This window comes from Notamacropus eugenii, chromosome 4, assembly GCF_028372415.1.
Source record: "Notamacropus eugenii isolate mMacEug1 chromosome 4, mMacEug1.pri_v2, whole genome shotgun sequence".
Lineage (NCBI taxonomy): Eukaryota > Metazoa > Chordata > Mammalia > Diprotodontia > Macropodidae > Notamacropus > Notamacropus eugenii.
Genome location: NC_092875.1, coordinates 31,965,680 through 31,982,093, shown reverse-complemented (window position 1 = coordinate 31,982,093; position 16,414 = coordinate 31,965,680). Strand labels below are relative to the sequence as shown.

At 37.8% G+C, this 16,414-nt stretch overlaps 1 protein-coding gene and 1 pseudogene across 1 annotated transcript; both read left to right on the top strand.

Moving 5' to 3' along the window:
• The first annotated feature begins 492 nt into the window (after positions 1-492).
• Positions 493-2,227, top strand: LOC140498076 (cyclin-K pseudogene; annotated as a pseudogene).
• A 9,703-nt stretch (positions 2,228-11,930) lies between these two features.
• LOC140498075 (crooked neck-like protein 1) lies at positions 11,931-13,996 on the top strand. The gene is given in 2 exon segments (XM_072599386.1): positions 11,931-13,323; positions 13,326-13,996. Coding segments are annotated over 2 exon segments (2,064 nt in total).
• The last annotated feature ends 2,418 nt before the right edge of the window (positions 13,997-16,414 follow it).

Genomic DNA, 16,414 nt, shown 5'->3' with positions numbered 1-16,414 from the left:
ATCTAGTCAGAAATTTGGGCTCTGAGGAAATGGATACTTCTGTTTTTTTTCTGTCATAAACTGAGTGTCAGTTCAGGAAAACCCCCCTGTATCTTTAAGAAAGGTACCTGGAAGGCATTTTCCCACCCAGGCTGAATTGGAATTGAGAAACTCACAAGTGGAAGAGCTTCACACCTAGCTAGAATGGGAAAGTGTATAAATCAACTCACATTGTAGATCAGCTTATATTAAGGAAGTGAGTTCCACCAAATTTGTTCAGTTTTATTAAAGCCACATGTGGTAGGATGATTCTCTATATAAGATAATTTGGAAATACATCTGACTAAATTAATAACATCTAATTAGTACTGATGTTTGTTCTAGGCTCCTTGACATCCTGTGTATAAAATGGCTGCAGGCAGTACTGAGAGATGTTGCTAAGGAGAACTTGGTGAGGCAGTGGGATTCTAACTTACTCAGGAAACCTTTTGAATAAGAAGTTTATATCAATCCATGAAGGAGAATAAAGAAAATTCCAGGCTTTTGAAAATTTCAGCAAGCCTAGACCACACAAAACCATGCTGGTACTGGGATAAAGAAGACTTCGCTCACACATCTTCATAATTAAAACGTCTGGATTCAAGTACTGAAGCCCAATACCGCTGAGAGGGTGCCAGGTTCATCTTTGATGTAGGAACAAGTTTGGGACTATGCTATGATACCCTGGCTACTGGAATAATTTATTTTCATTGTTTCTACATGTTTCATTCATTTCAACAATTCCCAAGATATGTGACAGGAGTGTGTGGTCTTTTTTTGGCAGGAAAACTGGAAAAAAAACTCCTAAAAGATGTAAAGATTTTCTCGAAACAGCTTGTAGTTTGTTAAATGATGTACAGTTTGGTCAATTTGGAGATTACACAAAGGAAGAAGTTATGGTTCTGGAGAGGCTTTATAATAGACCATAAAGTTTGATTTGCAAGTGGAGCATCCTTGCCAATTTCTTCTCAAATATGTCAAACAACTCAAAGGTGATAAAAACAAAATTCAAATACTGGTTCAAATGGCATGGACATTTATAAATGACAGTTTGTGTACTACATTATCACTACAGTGGGAACCTGAGATCATAGTAGTGTCAGTCATGTATTTGGCAGGCCATTTATGCAAATTTGAAATACAGGAATGGATGTCAAAATCAACATGCAGGAAATGGTGAGAACAGGTTGTTCAAGATGTACCTGTTGATGTGCTAGAAGACATTTGCCACCAGATCCTGGATCTCTATTCACAAGAAAACCAGCAGGTGCCTCATCACAGTCCTCATCAATTGCAGCAACCAGCATTTCTTCAGCCAACACCTCAAGTGCCCCCAGTACAACAGTCCCAGCCATCTCAAAATTCTGAAGAATTATGGCCACAACAGAAAGAGTTGCAGAAGACAGCAAAACAGTAGCAATAGCAGCAAAGACAATGGTCTAAGAAACCATCTCCTCAGCCTAGATCTCCCAGGCAGGTTAAACAATCACTAGTTGTTTCTCACAAGGAAGACAACAAGGCAACAGAATCATCAGTATCTAAAATCCCCCAAATTGAAACCACATACCCATCAAAACTACCTGTACATCCACCTTTACAATGTAAGCTTATCCTCACAGCTGCCATCTCAGTGGGTGAAGGCAAGTAAACCAGCACAGTGGAAGCTGGAGATCTAGCAAAAGTCCAGAGTCCTCCTCGAAGTCATCCTTACCCTGTACATCAGCTAACTCCTCTTTCTCACCACCACCACCACCCACCACTGCCTTCAAGCTATGTCACTGGGATGTCAAATACAAATTCCTATATGTCAAGACAGAGTTATCAAACTATGCAATCCATGATGAAGACAGAAGAACCAGTCTATGGGGCTCGGCCTCCAGCATATGGACAACTGATTCACTTGCCATAGCATTCTCACATATATCTTCTTAATGCTCTGCCACCTGTTCTGCCTCCCCCACCACCCATAACTCCCCCACCAACCTCTGGATATTTCTCCCCGCAAACTTACAGCTTGAACTTTCAACCTCCGCAATTGTCTCCAATTCATGCTGTTACTCCCTACCCTTTTCCAGGGCTTGAGATAGCCCCTGCTAGTTACCCTCCTCCAGCTGTGCCCCTAGGTGGGCAACCTCCAGTGTCATCTCCCCTCTTCCCACCTGGCATGCCTCCTTTAGGAGGATTGGGACATACAAATTGGATGAGATAACATGATTCCTCTTCTCTCCCTCACTCCTTTAAAAAATAAAAATAATTTTTTTTCATTTTTTAAAAAATCACTTACATTTGAAGTCTTCTTTAAATGTCAAAATAATTGAATGTTAAGGTACCTTAAATAATGATACACAGCTGCAATAAAGAAAGGGAGTGAAACGGTGAACGTGAACTTCAATGGATCTTCTGCAGTAAGGCTTTTTGTATAACTATTGCAAACCCTCTTATAATCTAACTTTATACAGTTGATGAATTTAAAGTCAGTTGTGGCTGCACTGAATTACTTTCTATCAGTGAACATGTGAACCAGTCATACTGGCTCAATAGTTATCTCTAAGGAGTAAATTTCCTTTTAGAAATTTGTGCCTACTTTTATTAAAAAGTAACGTTTAAATAATCCAGTATCATCAAAAGTCAAAACTCCACTTTCCTTCAGTAACATTTTCTAGTGATACATGACACTATTGTCAGACTTGCTTGTTATTTTCAGTCTTTTAATTTTAAAGTTATTTTGAACAGGTTGCCTTTGCTGAATTTGCTGTTATTTTTTGTTTGTTTGTTTGGTGGAGGGAGAAAAGGGAATAGAAAGCACAACTTGGAAAGTAATGCATGTTGACATCTATTTACAAGCTCCTATACATACAGACATATTTTTAAAATGTGAATGTAACATCATACTGTGAAATTCCATCTTGATTACAAATGGGACTCCTTCAATCAGTTACCTACCTAAATAAAATCATTTCTAAAAAAAATTTTGTTCCATGCATTAATTCATGATATTGTGAACATTGTCATATTTCTCAATTTTTTTCCAGTGTGACATTTGGTAAACTTTTGAAAAACCATGCTATACTTACTTCTATTTATCAGTTCTTTCTCTTTCCCTGGAGGTGGATAGCATCTTTCCTCATAGGTCCTTTATAGTTGATCTGAGTATTTATAGTACTCAGAATGACTTGATCATTCACAATTATTCTTTGAAAAAATATTGATATTACTATATACGTTGCTTTCTTGGTTCTGCTTGCTTCACTTTTCATTATTTCATATGTCTTCATGTTTTTCTAAAATCAGCCAGCTCCTCATTTCCTACAGTACAATAGTATTCCTTCACTATTATATACTACAACTGGTTTAGTCATTCCCCAGTTGATGGGCATTCCCTCGATTTACAATTGTTTGCTACCACAAAGGAAATATTTTTAGAATATATAGGTTCTTTTCCTTTTTGACTTGATCACCTTGAGAAACAGATCTAATAGTGGTATTCCTGGGTCAAAGAGTAACCAAAGTTTTATAACTCTTTAGGCAGATTGCTCTATAAAGTGGTTGAATCAGTTCACAGTTCTACTAACACTATATTAGTGTCCCAATTTTTTCACATCCCCTCCAACATTTGTCATTTCTGCTTTCTATCATTCTGGCCAATTTGATAGGTGTGAGATGATCTCAAAGTTGTTTTAATTTGCATTTCTCTAATCAATAATGATTTGAAGCATTTTCACATAACTATATGTAGTTTTGATTTCTTCATAGAAAAACAGCCTACTCATATCCTTTGACTACTTATCAATTTGGAAATTACTCATAGTTTTATAAATTTGACAAAAGAATCTATATATTTGTTATATGAGACCTTTATCCAAGAAACTGCCTATAATTTCTCCTTTCCCCCCAAATTTCTGCTTTTCTTCTAATCTTGACTATATTGGTTTTATTTGTACAAAAGCTTTAGTGTAATGTAATCAAAATTCTCCATTTTACATATAACAATTCTCTCTGTCTCTCCTTTATTAATAAATTCTTCTACTCTCCATAAGTCTGATGGGTAATATGTTTCATATTCTTCTAGTTTTCTTAGGATATCACCCTTTATATTCAGGTCATGTATACATTTTGACCATATCTTGGTAGGTGGCATCAGATATCTATCTATACCCAATTTCTACCAAACTTCTTTCCAGTTTTCCTGACTTTTTTTTTTTTTACCAAGTAGTATATTCTTTTCCTCAGAGCTTAAATCTTTAAATTTATCAAACACAAGGTTACTACAATCATTTGCTACTGTGTATTGCATGACTGCTCTGTTCCTTGGTGATTTTCTGTATGTTTAGGGAGGAAATCTGGAGAGCCTGGAAATTTCTGACCTGTTTTGCCATCTTCCCAGAATGCATCAAAGTAGCTGTTTTAACTTCATTATCTTCTTTTGACTTTGAACCCAGACCTTCTCCATCATCATGATAACTACCATAGGTGGATTCTTTATGTTTGGCTTTATCTCCATCATCTGAAATTTCTCATTTTTGGACTTTGTGTTAAAGTTGGGCTCTGGTCCCTAGGTGTAAGGGATATCTCAGGCTTTAGGTTTTTTTGTGCTGTTGTTTTCTAAGATCTATCTGGGGGCCTGACTTCAGGTATTCCTTCTCCCCTGAGCCACAAGTCATCAGCCACTGTCAGTGCTCTTGTTCCTTGGAGTCTCTAGGAAAACACAAGCTTCAGCTCATGGCTCTACCCTGGAGCCAAAATCAGGAACTCAGTGAGTGACCACAGTCAGTAGGGTTCCCACTGTTTGGGATGATATTCACCCACCTTGTCCCCTATAGCCACAGCCAGGGACCTGGTCAGGTCAATTTCTCTAGTCTCAGAGTTCAATACTGCTGGAGGGCTTGGCAATCTTTCCCTGATCAGCTGTCCTTGAGGTAAAAATTTCTGAAGCTGAGACTTCTGCCTACACAATTGCCCCCCCGGGCCTGTTGTTTTTTTTTTTTTAGTTGCTATTTTTGCTGTTGATTACTCAGCCTTGGTGCCTAGGTATTTGCACTTCAGTCAGGTGAAACTACTACCTAGGGAGGTGTGTGTTTGTCCTTCATTGCAGAAGAAGACCATGCCATCAGAGAAATGATGACATGACTTGCACTTGACTTTGTTTTGAGTGAGGGAGGGTTGTGCAGGTCACCAGCCTCACTTCTCCTCCAGAGCCATCTGAATGCAGTGACTAGATATTCATCAGGATGACTGGAGATGACCCAGGATGAGGCAATTGGGGTTAAGTGACTTGCCCAAGGTCACACAGCTAGTGAGTGTCAAGTGTCTGAGGTGAGATTTGAACGCAGGTCCTCCTGATTCCTGCACTGGTGCTCTATCCACTGCATCATCTAGCTACCCCACCTAGGGAGGTAGGGTCTCCTCCAACATCCTCCAAGGTTGTTTCAGGTGGAGAAATGATCTACCCTGAGTTTATTTCTGCCTCTCTAAATTTGCTGTTAGGTATTATTTTGTATTAAAACCTCATGTAATTATTTTATATTATGTTAATTTACATTATATTAAATTTATACAGAGAGAGATTAAGAAAGAAAATTAAGCATGTTGAGAAAGGTTTGAGGAAGTTTTCTGAAAGGAGAATGATACGGGAAATTTCAAATATCTTTTTTATTTGCTGACTGGAAGTACCTGAGCTCCAAATCAGGAGATGGGAATATGAGGTTGCCAAGTAAGAGGGTGGAGATAAGAATTTGGTCAGGTCTTTTGGGTAGTTTGAAGGAAAACAAAAAATCATTTTGAACTGTAAGTCTTAAGTGGTAACAATCAGTTCTCAATCTTGAAACTCCGTCAGAAATTTGAGTTTGTCCCCAATTGATAAATGGTCAAAGGAAATAAACAGGGAATTTTCAGAAGAAGAAATTAAAGATATCTATAATCATATGAAAAAATGCTCTAAATCACTATTGGTTAGAGAGATGCAAATCAAAACAACTCTGAGGTACCACATCACATCTATAAGATTGGCAAACATGACAGAACAAGAAAATGATAAATGGTGGAGAGGATGTGGGAGAGTTGGAACACTAATTCATTGTTGGTGGAGCTGTGAGCTCATCCAACCATTCTGGAGAGTAATTTGGAACTATGCCCAAAGGGCTACAAAAATGTGCATACCCTTTGACCCAGCAATATCGCTACTAGGACTGTATCCCCAAGAGATCATAAAAATGGGAAGGGGTCCCACATGTACAAAAAATATTTATAGCAGCACTCTTTGTAGTTGCCAAAAACTGGAAGTCAAGGGGATGCCCATCAATTGGGGAATGGCTGAATAAATTATGGTATATGAATGTAATGGAGTACTATTGTGCCATAAGAAATGATGAACAAGAAGATTTCGGAGAGGCCTGGAAGGACTTATATGACCTGATGCTGAGTGAAAGGAGCAGAACCAGGAGAACTTTGTGCACAGCAATGACCACAGTGTGCGAGAGTTTTTTCTGGTAGACTTGGAATTTTGTAATAACGCAAGAACTTCTTATAAAAAAAAAATCCCAAAGGTGGTTCTCAAGGCAAAATGCCTTCCACACTCAGAGAAAATAATATGGAAGTCATTCACAAAATGTAGCAGATCATGTTTGTGTATGTGTATGTGTTTGTGTATCATGTTTTGATTTGTTATATGATTTCTTTCATTTATTTTAGTCTGACTACATAGCATGACTATAGTGAAAATATACTCAATAGGAAAGTATATGTAGAACCTATACAGAATTGTATGCAGTCGTGGGGAGGGAGGGGGGTAGTGCGGGGTAGGTGTGGGGGGGATAAAATCTCAATTGTATGGCAGTGATTGTTAAACATTAAAAAATAATAAAAAAATAAATAAATAAATAAATAAATAAATAAATAAATAAATAAATAAATAAATAAAGAACTTATTTTTTAAAAAATCCCAGTGGTGGTTTTCTAAGGCAAAATGCCTTCCACACTCAGAGAAAGAAATATGGAAGTCATTCACAGAATGTAGCAGATCATGTTTGTGTGTGTGTGTGTGTGTTTGTGTATCATGTTTTGATTTGTTGTATGATTTCTTCCTTTTGGTTCGACTACATAGCATGACTATAGTGAAAATGTATTCAATAGGAAAGTATGTGTGGAACCTATATAGAATTGTGTGCGGTCGTGGGGAGGGAGGGGGTAGGAGGGGGATAGTGGGACATAGGTGTGTGTGTGGGGATAAAACCTTAATTTTATGGCAGTGATTGTAAAACATTAAAAAATAATAATAATAAAATTTTTTAAAAAAGAAATTTGAGTTTGTACATGTTGTCATTAGCAATTATAAAACCCAGATTTAATTAAATTTGTCATGAACCTGAATCAGAATGTGGTCTTTTTTTGTTTGTTTTTCCATTTTATATTATTTATTTTTTAATTAAATTAATTTATTTGTTTTCAGTATTCTACAATCACTTTCATATATCTTGGATTTCTTCCCCTCCCTCCTTATCCCTCCCTCTCCCTCCTCACTCCTTCCCTGAGATGGCGTGCAATCTTATATAGGTTCTACACATACATTCCTATTAAGTAAATTATTACCTTAGTCATGTTACATAGAAGAATTAAAATGAATGGGAGAAACCATAAAACAAAACAAAACATAATACAAAAGAAAATGGTCTGCTTCATTCTGTGATCCAATTCCATAATTCTTTCTCTGGATGTGGAAGGCATTTTGCCTCAAGAGTCCACTGAGAATTTTTTAAGTTCTTGTATTGCAATGAAGTACTAAGTCTACCAGAAAAATTCCTTGCACACTGTGGTTGTTGTTGTGTACAGAGTTCTTCTCCTGGTTCTGCTCCTTTCACTCAGCATCAGTTCATATAAGTCCTTCCAGACCTCTCTGAAGTCTTCCTGTTCATCATTTTTTATAGTACAATAGTATTCCATTACATTCATATACCACAATTTGTTCAGCCATTCCCCAGTTGATGGGCATCCCCTTGACTTCCAGTTTTTGGCCACCACAAAGAAAGCTGCTATAAATATTTTTGTACATGTGGGACCTTTCCATTTCCATGATCTCTTGGGGATACAGTCCCAGAAGCGATCAGAATGTGGTCTTAAGGATGCTCCCCTAGAAGGAGAAGTATGGTAGGTTAGAGGCTAAAAGGAGGGATGACACTTTCAATTTTTGACAGCGAATTAGCTGAAAAATAGTAGGTATTAGGAAGTGCTTGAAATGATTGGTTCTTTCTTCCCCTTTAAAAATAAATTTATTTATTTTTAGTTTGAAAACATTAAATTCATATGTTTTAAATTTTCTCTACCTTCCTCCCCACCTCCCTTCCCAAGAAAGCATGCAATTTGATATAAGCCCTACATATACATTTTTATTAAATGTATTTTCACATTAGTCATGTTATATAGAAGAATTAGAATGAATGAGAGGAATCATGAGAAAGAAAAAACTAAACTAAACTAAAAACATAGAGTAAATAGTATGCTTCAATCTATATTCACACTCCATATTTCTTTCTGTGGCTATGGATGGTATTTTCCGTCATGGATGTTTTGGAGTTGTTTTAGGTCTATGCATTCTGAGAAGAGTGAAGTCTATCAAAGTCATTCATCACACAATGTGGCTATTACTGTGTACAATGTTCTCCTGGTTCTGCCCACCTCACTCAGCATCAGTTCATATAAGTCTTTCCAGGTTTTTCTGAAGTCCACCTCTTCATCATTTCTCAATAATATTTCATTAAATCATATAATAATATAATAATATTTCATTAAATAATATTTCATTAAATCATATACAACAACTTGTTCAGCCATTCCCCAATTGATGAGCATCCCCTCAATTTTCAGCTCTTGGTCATCACAAAAAGAGCTGCTATAAATATTTTTCTACACATGGGTCCTTTTCCCATTTTTATGATCTCTTTGGGATACAGCTCTAGCAGTAGTATTGCTGAATCAAAGGGTATACACAGTTTTCTAGCCCTTTGGGCATAGTTCCAAATTGCTCTTCAGAATGGTTGAATCAGTTCACAACTCTACCATCAGTGTATTAGTGTTCCAATTTTCCCACACCTTCTCCAGCATTTACTTTTTACTGTTTTGTCATATTAGTAAATCTGATAGTTGTGATGTGGTGCCTAGGAGTTGTTTTGATTTGCATGCTTCTAATAGATAGTAATTTAGAGCATTTTTTCATGTCTATAGATATTATTAATTTCTTCTTCTGAAAATTGCCTCTTCATAACCTTTGTCCAATGATCAATTGGAGAATGACTTGTATTCTTATAAATTTGATTCAGTTCTCCATATATTTTAGAAATGAGGACTTTATCAAAGACAGTGGTTGTAAAAATTCTTTCCCAGTGTTCTGCTTCCCTCCTAATCTTGTTGGCATTGGCTTTGTTTGTGCAAAACTCTTCAATTTAATGTAATTAAAACCATCCATTTTGCATTTTGTAGTGTTCTTTATCTCTTGTTTCATGATAAATTCCTCTTTTTCCCATAAATCTGACATATACTATTCATCGCTTTCCTAATTTTTCCTATAACATCAGTCTTCATATCTAAATTGCATACACATTTGTTATTTATTTTGGTACAGGGTGTAAGTTGTTGGTCTATTTTCTACCATACTCTTGTTCAGTTTCCCCAGCAGTTTTTGTCAGATAGTGAGTTTTTATCCCAGAAGCTGGAGTCTTTAAGTTTATCATACAGTAGATTTCTATATTCATTGACTATTATGTCTTCTGAACCTAACCTATTCCAAAGACCCACCTCTCTATTGAAATGATTGGTTCTTGTAAAGAATAATATTGAATAGTTGAAATTACTGTTTTGACATTCTGTATGATACCATTTGGACGACAGATTCAGATTTAAAAGACTGAATTCTGCTTTCATTTTAAGTGGGACAACTGTAATCAGGCAGACTTGATTCTCCTCTGTTAACAAATTTGTTGTTAAAAGCTGATGTAAAGATCTTTAGAAGTATAGCAGATAGTAACATTCTTTCCAGCCTTGCTAACAGTTTGAAGTAATTAGGTTTGAAAAATAGTGATGAGTGCTCAACTAATGCAGCAGACAAATGGTCAATATTTTAAGACCTTGAGATCTAAACTCATGATCAGATTACAATCCAGTGATTCCAGTTTACTTGAAAACTAGAAATTCTAAAGTGAGAAGATTCAGTTGATTACCCTACCCATTATGCAATAACTGCCCTAAGAATTTTCTGAAGTTTTGACATTTTAGTCTCTTGTAAGTGAGCCTAGACAAACATCTGTCAGTAGTGCCCACCTAAATTTTAGGACCATTTGTAAGAAACTCTTGATTCCTAGTGTTGTTAATGAACAATTAAGTGCATTGTTAACACATATGTACTTAAGAAAATAACATGTGTGGTAATTTAGATGCTTTTAGGTTATAGACTCATTTGTTAAAAAGTTGTCTAAAAGTTGATAACTTTTGTTAAGTGTATTTAATGTCACTAGCATTACTAATTATTATTTCAAAATTTTTCATGACTTTATCTGATAAAATATTTGTGACCTGCTATTTGGACATGGTTATAATTTTGGTCTAGTTCTGGTGGTGATATGGTATAAGGTTGAATAATGCCTAAACCTAAGAGATACATGAGTGGAAAAGCAAGTTTCATGCCTAGCTAGAAAGGGAAAGTTTATAAATCAGAGAGATACACGAGTGGAAGTCCAGAAGGGCAAGTCTGGGTGGCCCAAATGGGATCTCATATTTTGTTGGGTGTTTGCTGTTGAACTGTGGAGGAGGGTAGGGGCTGGGGGAAAAGGGGAAGAAGAGGACCAATTACTTTTCACTCTGTTTGGAACCTGGAGGTCCATTGACCCAATTTGCATCTCTGGACAATTGTATTCCATGATACCCTTTTATTGGCCACCAGGAAAGATCCTCCCCCTGTGTCCTGCAGAGCCCTGAGATCATGCCCAGGCTAAAGAGAAAGTTCATGGATTTGTTGTGCAATCACAAACTAATCTAATAGAGTTGTTGGTAATGAAAAAGAGAAATAGACATGGACATCAGTTATGACATCCTATGACGCTGTAGCTGATCTCATGGAAGGAGAACTCATTACAATCATCTGAAATGCGTGTCCCTTTCACAGAGTGCACACCTCTTTTTCCAGCAATATGATAGAACAATCTTTTCTTCATCTTTCTTATCATTCAGAAACATCATCGTTTTGGCTGGTGGAACTCATTCAGGATTTGTGCTGTTACCCTGAGCAAAATGAGTGTTAATGTCGTGTCTTTTAATTATCAATATTAATTTGAAATATTCCCTTCTGATTTTAAAGGACATCTCTGCTAGCTGAAAGAGAAATCCTTCCTGACCCATTCTCGCTGAGGAATGCCATTCCATTTCAGCCCCTCCCAAGACCTGGACTTTCCCCTATCAACAGAAGCCAACCTGAGCTAGTCCACACTAGCAGTGACCCGGACATCCTCGCACTCTTCAAAGTTTGGGGTGACGTGGTTTGCAAAGGAGAACTTGACCAGAGAAATCCTCAGTCGAATAGTTTCCCTAAAGCAGATTGCTAGAGGCTGCTTTAATTGCACTTTACAACTCTTCCTCACCTCCTCCCCCCCTCCCCCCACCTAGGAGAAAGTGTGAACTCAGTCCACCTCCTCAATAAATATCCACCAATCAGGATTGCTGCTCACTTGTCAGGGGAGGTCCCAGCAATCTGCTCTCCGGGTGGCAGACCTGAATATAAGTAGGCTGAGAGAGACTCTCCTTGATCCTTTGGCATTCTTGGTCACTGGGAAAGACGTCATTTGATCTCAGTTTCTTGATTGAGTCGGGGCAGCCCCGGGAAGATTAAAGGATTGGAGCGGCTCTGAAAGGGTCTCGGGCCCATCCACCCAAACATGGCAGCCTCCACCACAGCCGGAAAGCAGAGGATCCCCAAAGTGGCAAAGGTGAAAAACAAAGCCCCTGCTGAAGTGCAGATCACGGCAGAACAGCTTTTAAGGGAAGCTAAAGAAAGAGAGCTAGAGCTTCTGCCCCCATCTCCGCAACAGAAGATCACAGATGCAGAAGAATTCAGTGAATACACACTGAGGAAAAGGAAGATTTTTGAGGACAACATAAGGAGGAATAGGACCGTGATGAGTAACTGGATCAAATATGCCCAATGGGAAGAGAATCTGAAAGAAATTCAAAGAGCCCGCTCCATCTACGAGCGAGCCTTGGATGTCGACCACCGAAATATCACCCTCTGGCTACGATATGCAGAAATGGAAATGAAGAATCGACAAGTCAACCATGCCCGAAATATATGGGATCGGGCCATCACAGTGCTTCCCCGGGTCAACCAGTTCTGGCACAAATACACTTACATGGAGGAGATGTTGGGGAATGTTGCTGGAGGCCGCCAAGTCTTTGAGCGCTGGATGGAATGGCAGCCCGAGGAGCAAGCCTGGCACTCCTATATCAACTTTGAACTGAGATATAAAGAGCTGAATCGGGCACGCGGCATTTACCAAAGATTTGTTCTCGTGCACCCCCAGGTTACGAACTGGATCAAATATGCTAGCTTTGAAGAAAAACATGGCAATTTTGCTCATGCAAGGAAAGTATATGAAAGAGCTGTGGACTTTTTTGGAGAGGAACACATGGATGAACATCTCTATGTGGCTTTTGCAAAATTTGAAGAAAGTCAGAAAGAATTTGAACGGGCACAAGCGATCCACAAATATGCCCTGGACAGGATTTCCAAGCATGCCGCCCAAGAGCTCTTTAAAAATTACACAGTCTTTGAAAAGAAGTTTGGAGATAAGAGAGGTGTTGAAGACAGCATTGTGAGGAAACGGAGATTCCAGTATGAAGAGGAGGTGAAGGCCAATCCCCACAATTACGATGCCTGGTTTGATTATTTGCGATTGGTGGAACAGGATGACCAGGAACCAGACACTGTGCGAGAGGTGTATGAAAGGGCCATAGCCAACGTGCCTCCGATCCAAGAGAAGAGACACTGGAAGCGGTACATATACCTCTGGATCAACTATGCACTTTATGAAGAGTTGGAGGTCGAGGATCCAGACAGGACCAGACAGGTTTATCAAGCTTGCCTGAAACTGATTCCTCACAAAAAGTTTACATTTGCTAAAATGTGGCTACTGTATGCTCAGTTTGAAATAAGACAGAAAAATCTCCCCTTTGCCAGAAGAGCTTTGGGAACCTCTATTGGCAAGTGTCCCAAAAACAAATTGTTTCGAGGCTACATTGAATTGGAGCTTCAGCTTCGAGAATTTGACCGGTGCCGAAACTTTATGAGAAGTTCCTGGAGTTTGCACCGGAAAATTGCACCGCATGGATCAAATTTGCCGAGTTAGAGACAATTCTCAGAGATATCGAGAGAGCCCGGGTGATCTATGAGTTAGCTATTGGCCAACCACACTTGGACATACCAGAGGTTCTTTGGAAATCCTACCTGGATTTTGAAACTGAGCAAGAAGAATTTGAGAAAACAAGAAGTCTCTACCGGAGATTGTTACAACGAACACAACATGTTAAGGTATGGATCAGTTTTGCCCACTTTGAGCTGTCTGCAGGGAATGAAGAAAACATAACTCGATGCAGACAAATTTACGAAGAAGCCAACAAAATGATGAGAAACAGTGAAGAGAAGGAAGAAAGACTCATGTTGTTAGAATCCTGGAGAAACTTTGAAGATGAATTTGGAACAGAGCCTCAAAAGGAGAGAGTGGACAAACTCATGCCAGAGAAAGTGAAAAAGAGGAGAAAAATTCAGGCAGAAGGTGGGTCTGATGCTGGCTGGGAAGAGTGCTACCATTACATGTTTCCAGAAGATGCAGCAAACCAACCCAACCTCAAACTGCTGGCCATGGCCAAGCTTTGGAAGAAACGGCAGCAAGAAGAGGATGCTTTAGAGCAACACCCAGAGGAAGACATGGATGAGATCAAATCCTGATTGTTTCCCATGTTGATGCATTGTGGTTATTTTTATAAATGTGTACTCTGTCCAAAGGGCTAAAAAAATGTTCATGGACTTTGACCCAGCAATATCGATTCTTGGGCTGTATCCCAAAGAGATCACAAAAATGGGAAAAGGACCCACACACGTACCAAAAATATTTATAGCAGCTCTTTTTGTGGTGGCCAAGAACTGGAAATCGAAGGCATGCCCTTCAACTGGGCAATGGTTGAATAGGTTGTGGTATATGAATGGAATGGAATACCATTGGGCTATAAGAAATGATTAACAGTCAGACCTCAGAAAAACCTGGAAAGACTTACATGAACTGATGCTGAGTGAGATGAGCAGAACCAGGAGAATATTATACACAGTTACAGCCACACTGTTCAAGGACTGTTTCCGATAGACAATTCACAGCAATTCAAGGACCTAAAACGTTCCCAAAGGAATCTTGAGGCAAAATGCCATCCACATCCAGAGGAAAAGATATAAAATCAGAATGCAGAATGAAGCACACCATTTTCTCTTGTGTTATGTTTTGTTTTATTTTTTCTCATGGTTCCTCCCATTCATTTTAATTCTTGTATGAAATATGACTAATGTAAAAATGTATTTAATAAGAATGTACATGCAGACCCAATTTAAGATTGCATACAAATCTTTTGAAGGGAAGGGGGAAATTTTAAGACTTATGGAAGTGATTGCTTACAATTTAAAACAAATAAATTTGTGCTCTGCAATCATTTTGATTTAGAAAATTTGGGGCACATTTTTTCCCCAATCTGGTCAACCTTGCACCTTTGCTATTCTGTGCCTTCAAAATGTTGCTGAATTAGAATGGAAGTGATTGCAAAGAAAGGACAACATTTCTTTGTTTTACAACAATGATTTATCTGATTTTGAGATAATATTTAAGATTTTTTCAAACTTCAGAACGTTTGAGATTTCACAGAAAGAAAGTTTATAAATCAGAGTTCGTCACAAGCCAAAATAGCCTCTCTAGAATCAGCTTCTCTAAAAATTAGATTCTGTTAAGAAAGTAAGTTCCACCTCAGTTTCTTCCTCTGTATTCAAATCATCTGTGACAGAATACTTTTCCTATGCCAGGAAATTTGGAAATATATCACAACAAATTAATAACATCTGATTAGTAGTGAATTTTACTCCAGGCTCCCTAGCACCCAAAATGTCTACCACCAACCCCCCACTAACACATAACCCCAATTTTACACCTCCACAATTGCCACTGACTCATTCTGTTCCTCTTCCATTATTCAGAAAGACTTTGAGTACCTGCCCTGCTCCAGCTGTGGTCCCATGTGGGCAATCCCCTGTACCACCTCCTATTTTCACAGCTGGAATGCTTCCTATCAGAGAGCAGGGACATGTTGTTTGGATGACATAACATCATGCCTCTTTTCCCCATTACTCCATTTTTAAAAAATTATAAAATGTATTCTTTTTAAAATTACCTTTGAAATCTAATTTAAGTGGCAAAATAGTTGAACCCCAGGGTACCGTGTATGATGTTACACAGCTGGAGTCCATTACAGAACAGAAAGGGTTTAGAATTTTGAACTTGGACTCTAGTGGGCCTCCTACAGTATAGCTTCTTGCAAAGTCAATTATGATCTAACTTCATATACTTGATAAATTTAAAGTCAGTTGTTGCTGCATTGGAATAATTCCTATGAGTGAACATTTGAAGTTATCTGTAAAGAGTAAGTTTTCTTTTAGAAATCAGTGCTTACTTTTGTTGAAAAATGTTTTCAATAATCAGGTATTATCTAAAGTCAAAACACCATTTTGCTTCAGTAATACTCTCTACTGATCCATGATGCTGTTGTCAGACTTTCTTGTTTTAACTAGGATCATCATTTCTTAAATGTTAAAATTGCTGTGGACAGGTTGTCCTTGCTGAATTTTCTGCTTATCTCGTTGTTTTGCTTTCTTTTTTTCTTTTTTGATTTTTGGTGGGAGAGATGAAGCTGGATCTTAGAAAGTAATGTATGTTTCCATCTATTTACAAATTCCTGTACTTACAGGTATATTTTAAAAGTGTGAATGCAACATTGTACTGATTATTAAATTTTGGTTCCAAAGGAGATGGCCTTCATCAGTTATCTACCCAAATAAAATCATTTCTGGGAAAAAAAGAATTATGTTCCATGCATTTAAATTCATGAAATTGTGAATGTCAGTATAATATTCCTAAGTTTTATTCTACTGTGACACTTAATAAAGTATTTTTGATCATACTATGCTTACTTCTTTTTATCACTTCTTTGTCTGGAGGTGGATAGCATCTTCATACATCCTTTAGAGTTGATTTGAGTATTTCTAGGACTCAGAATAATTTGCTTCACAAGTATTCTTTGAATACTATAGCTGTAATACACTTGTACGTATATA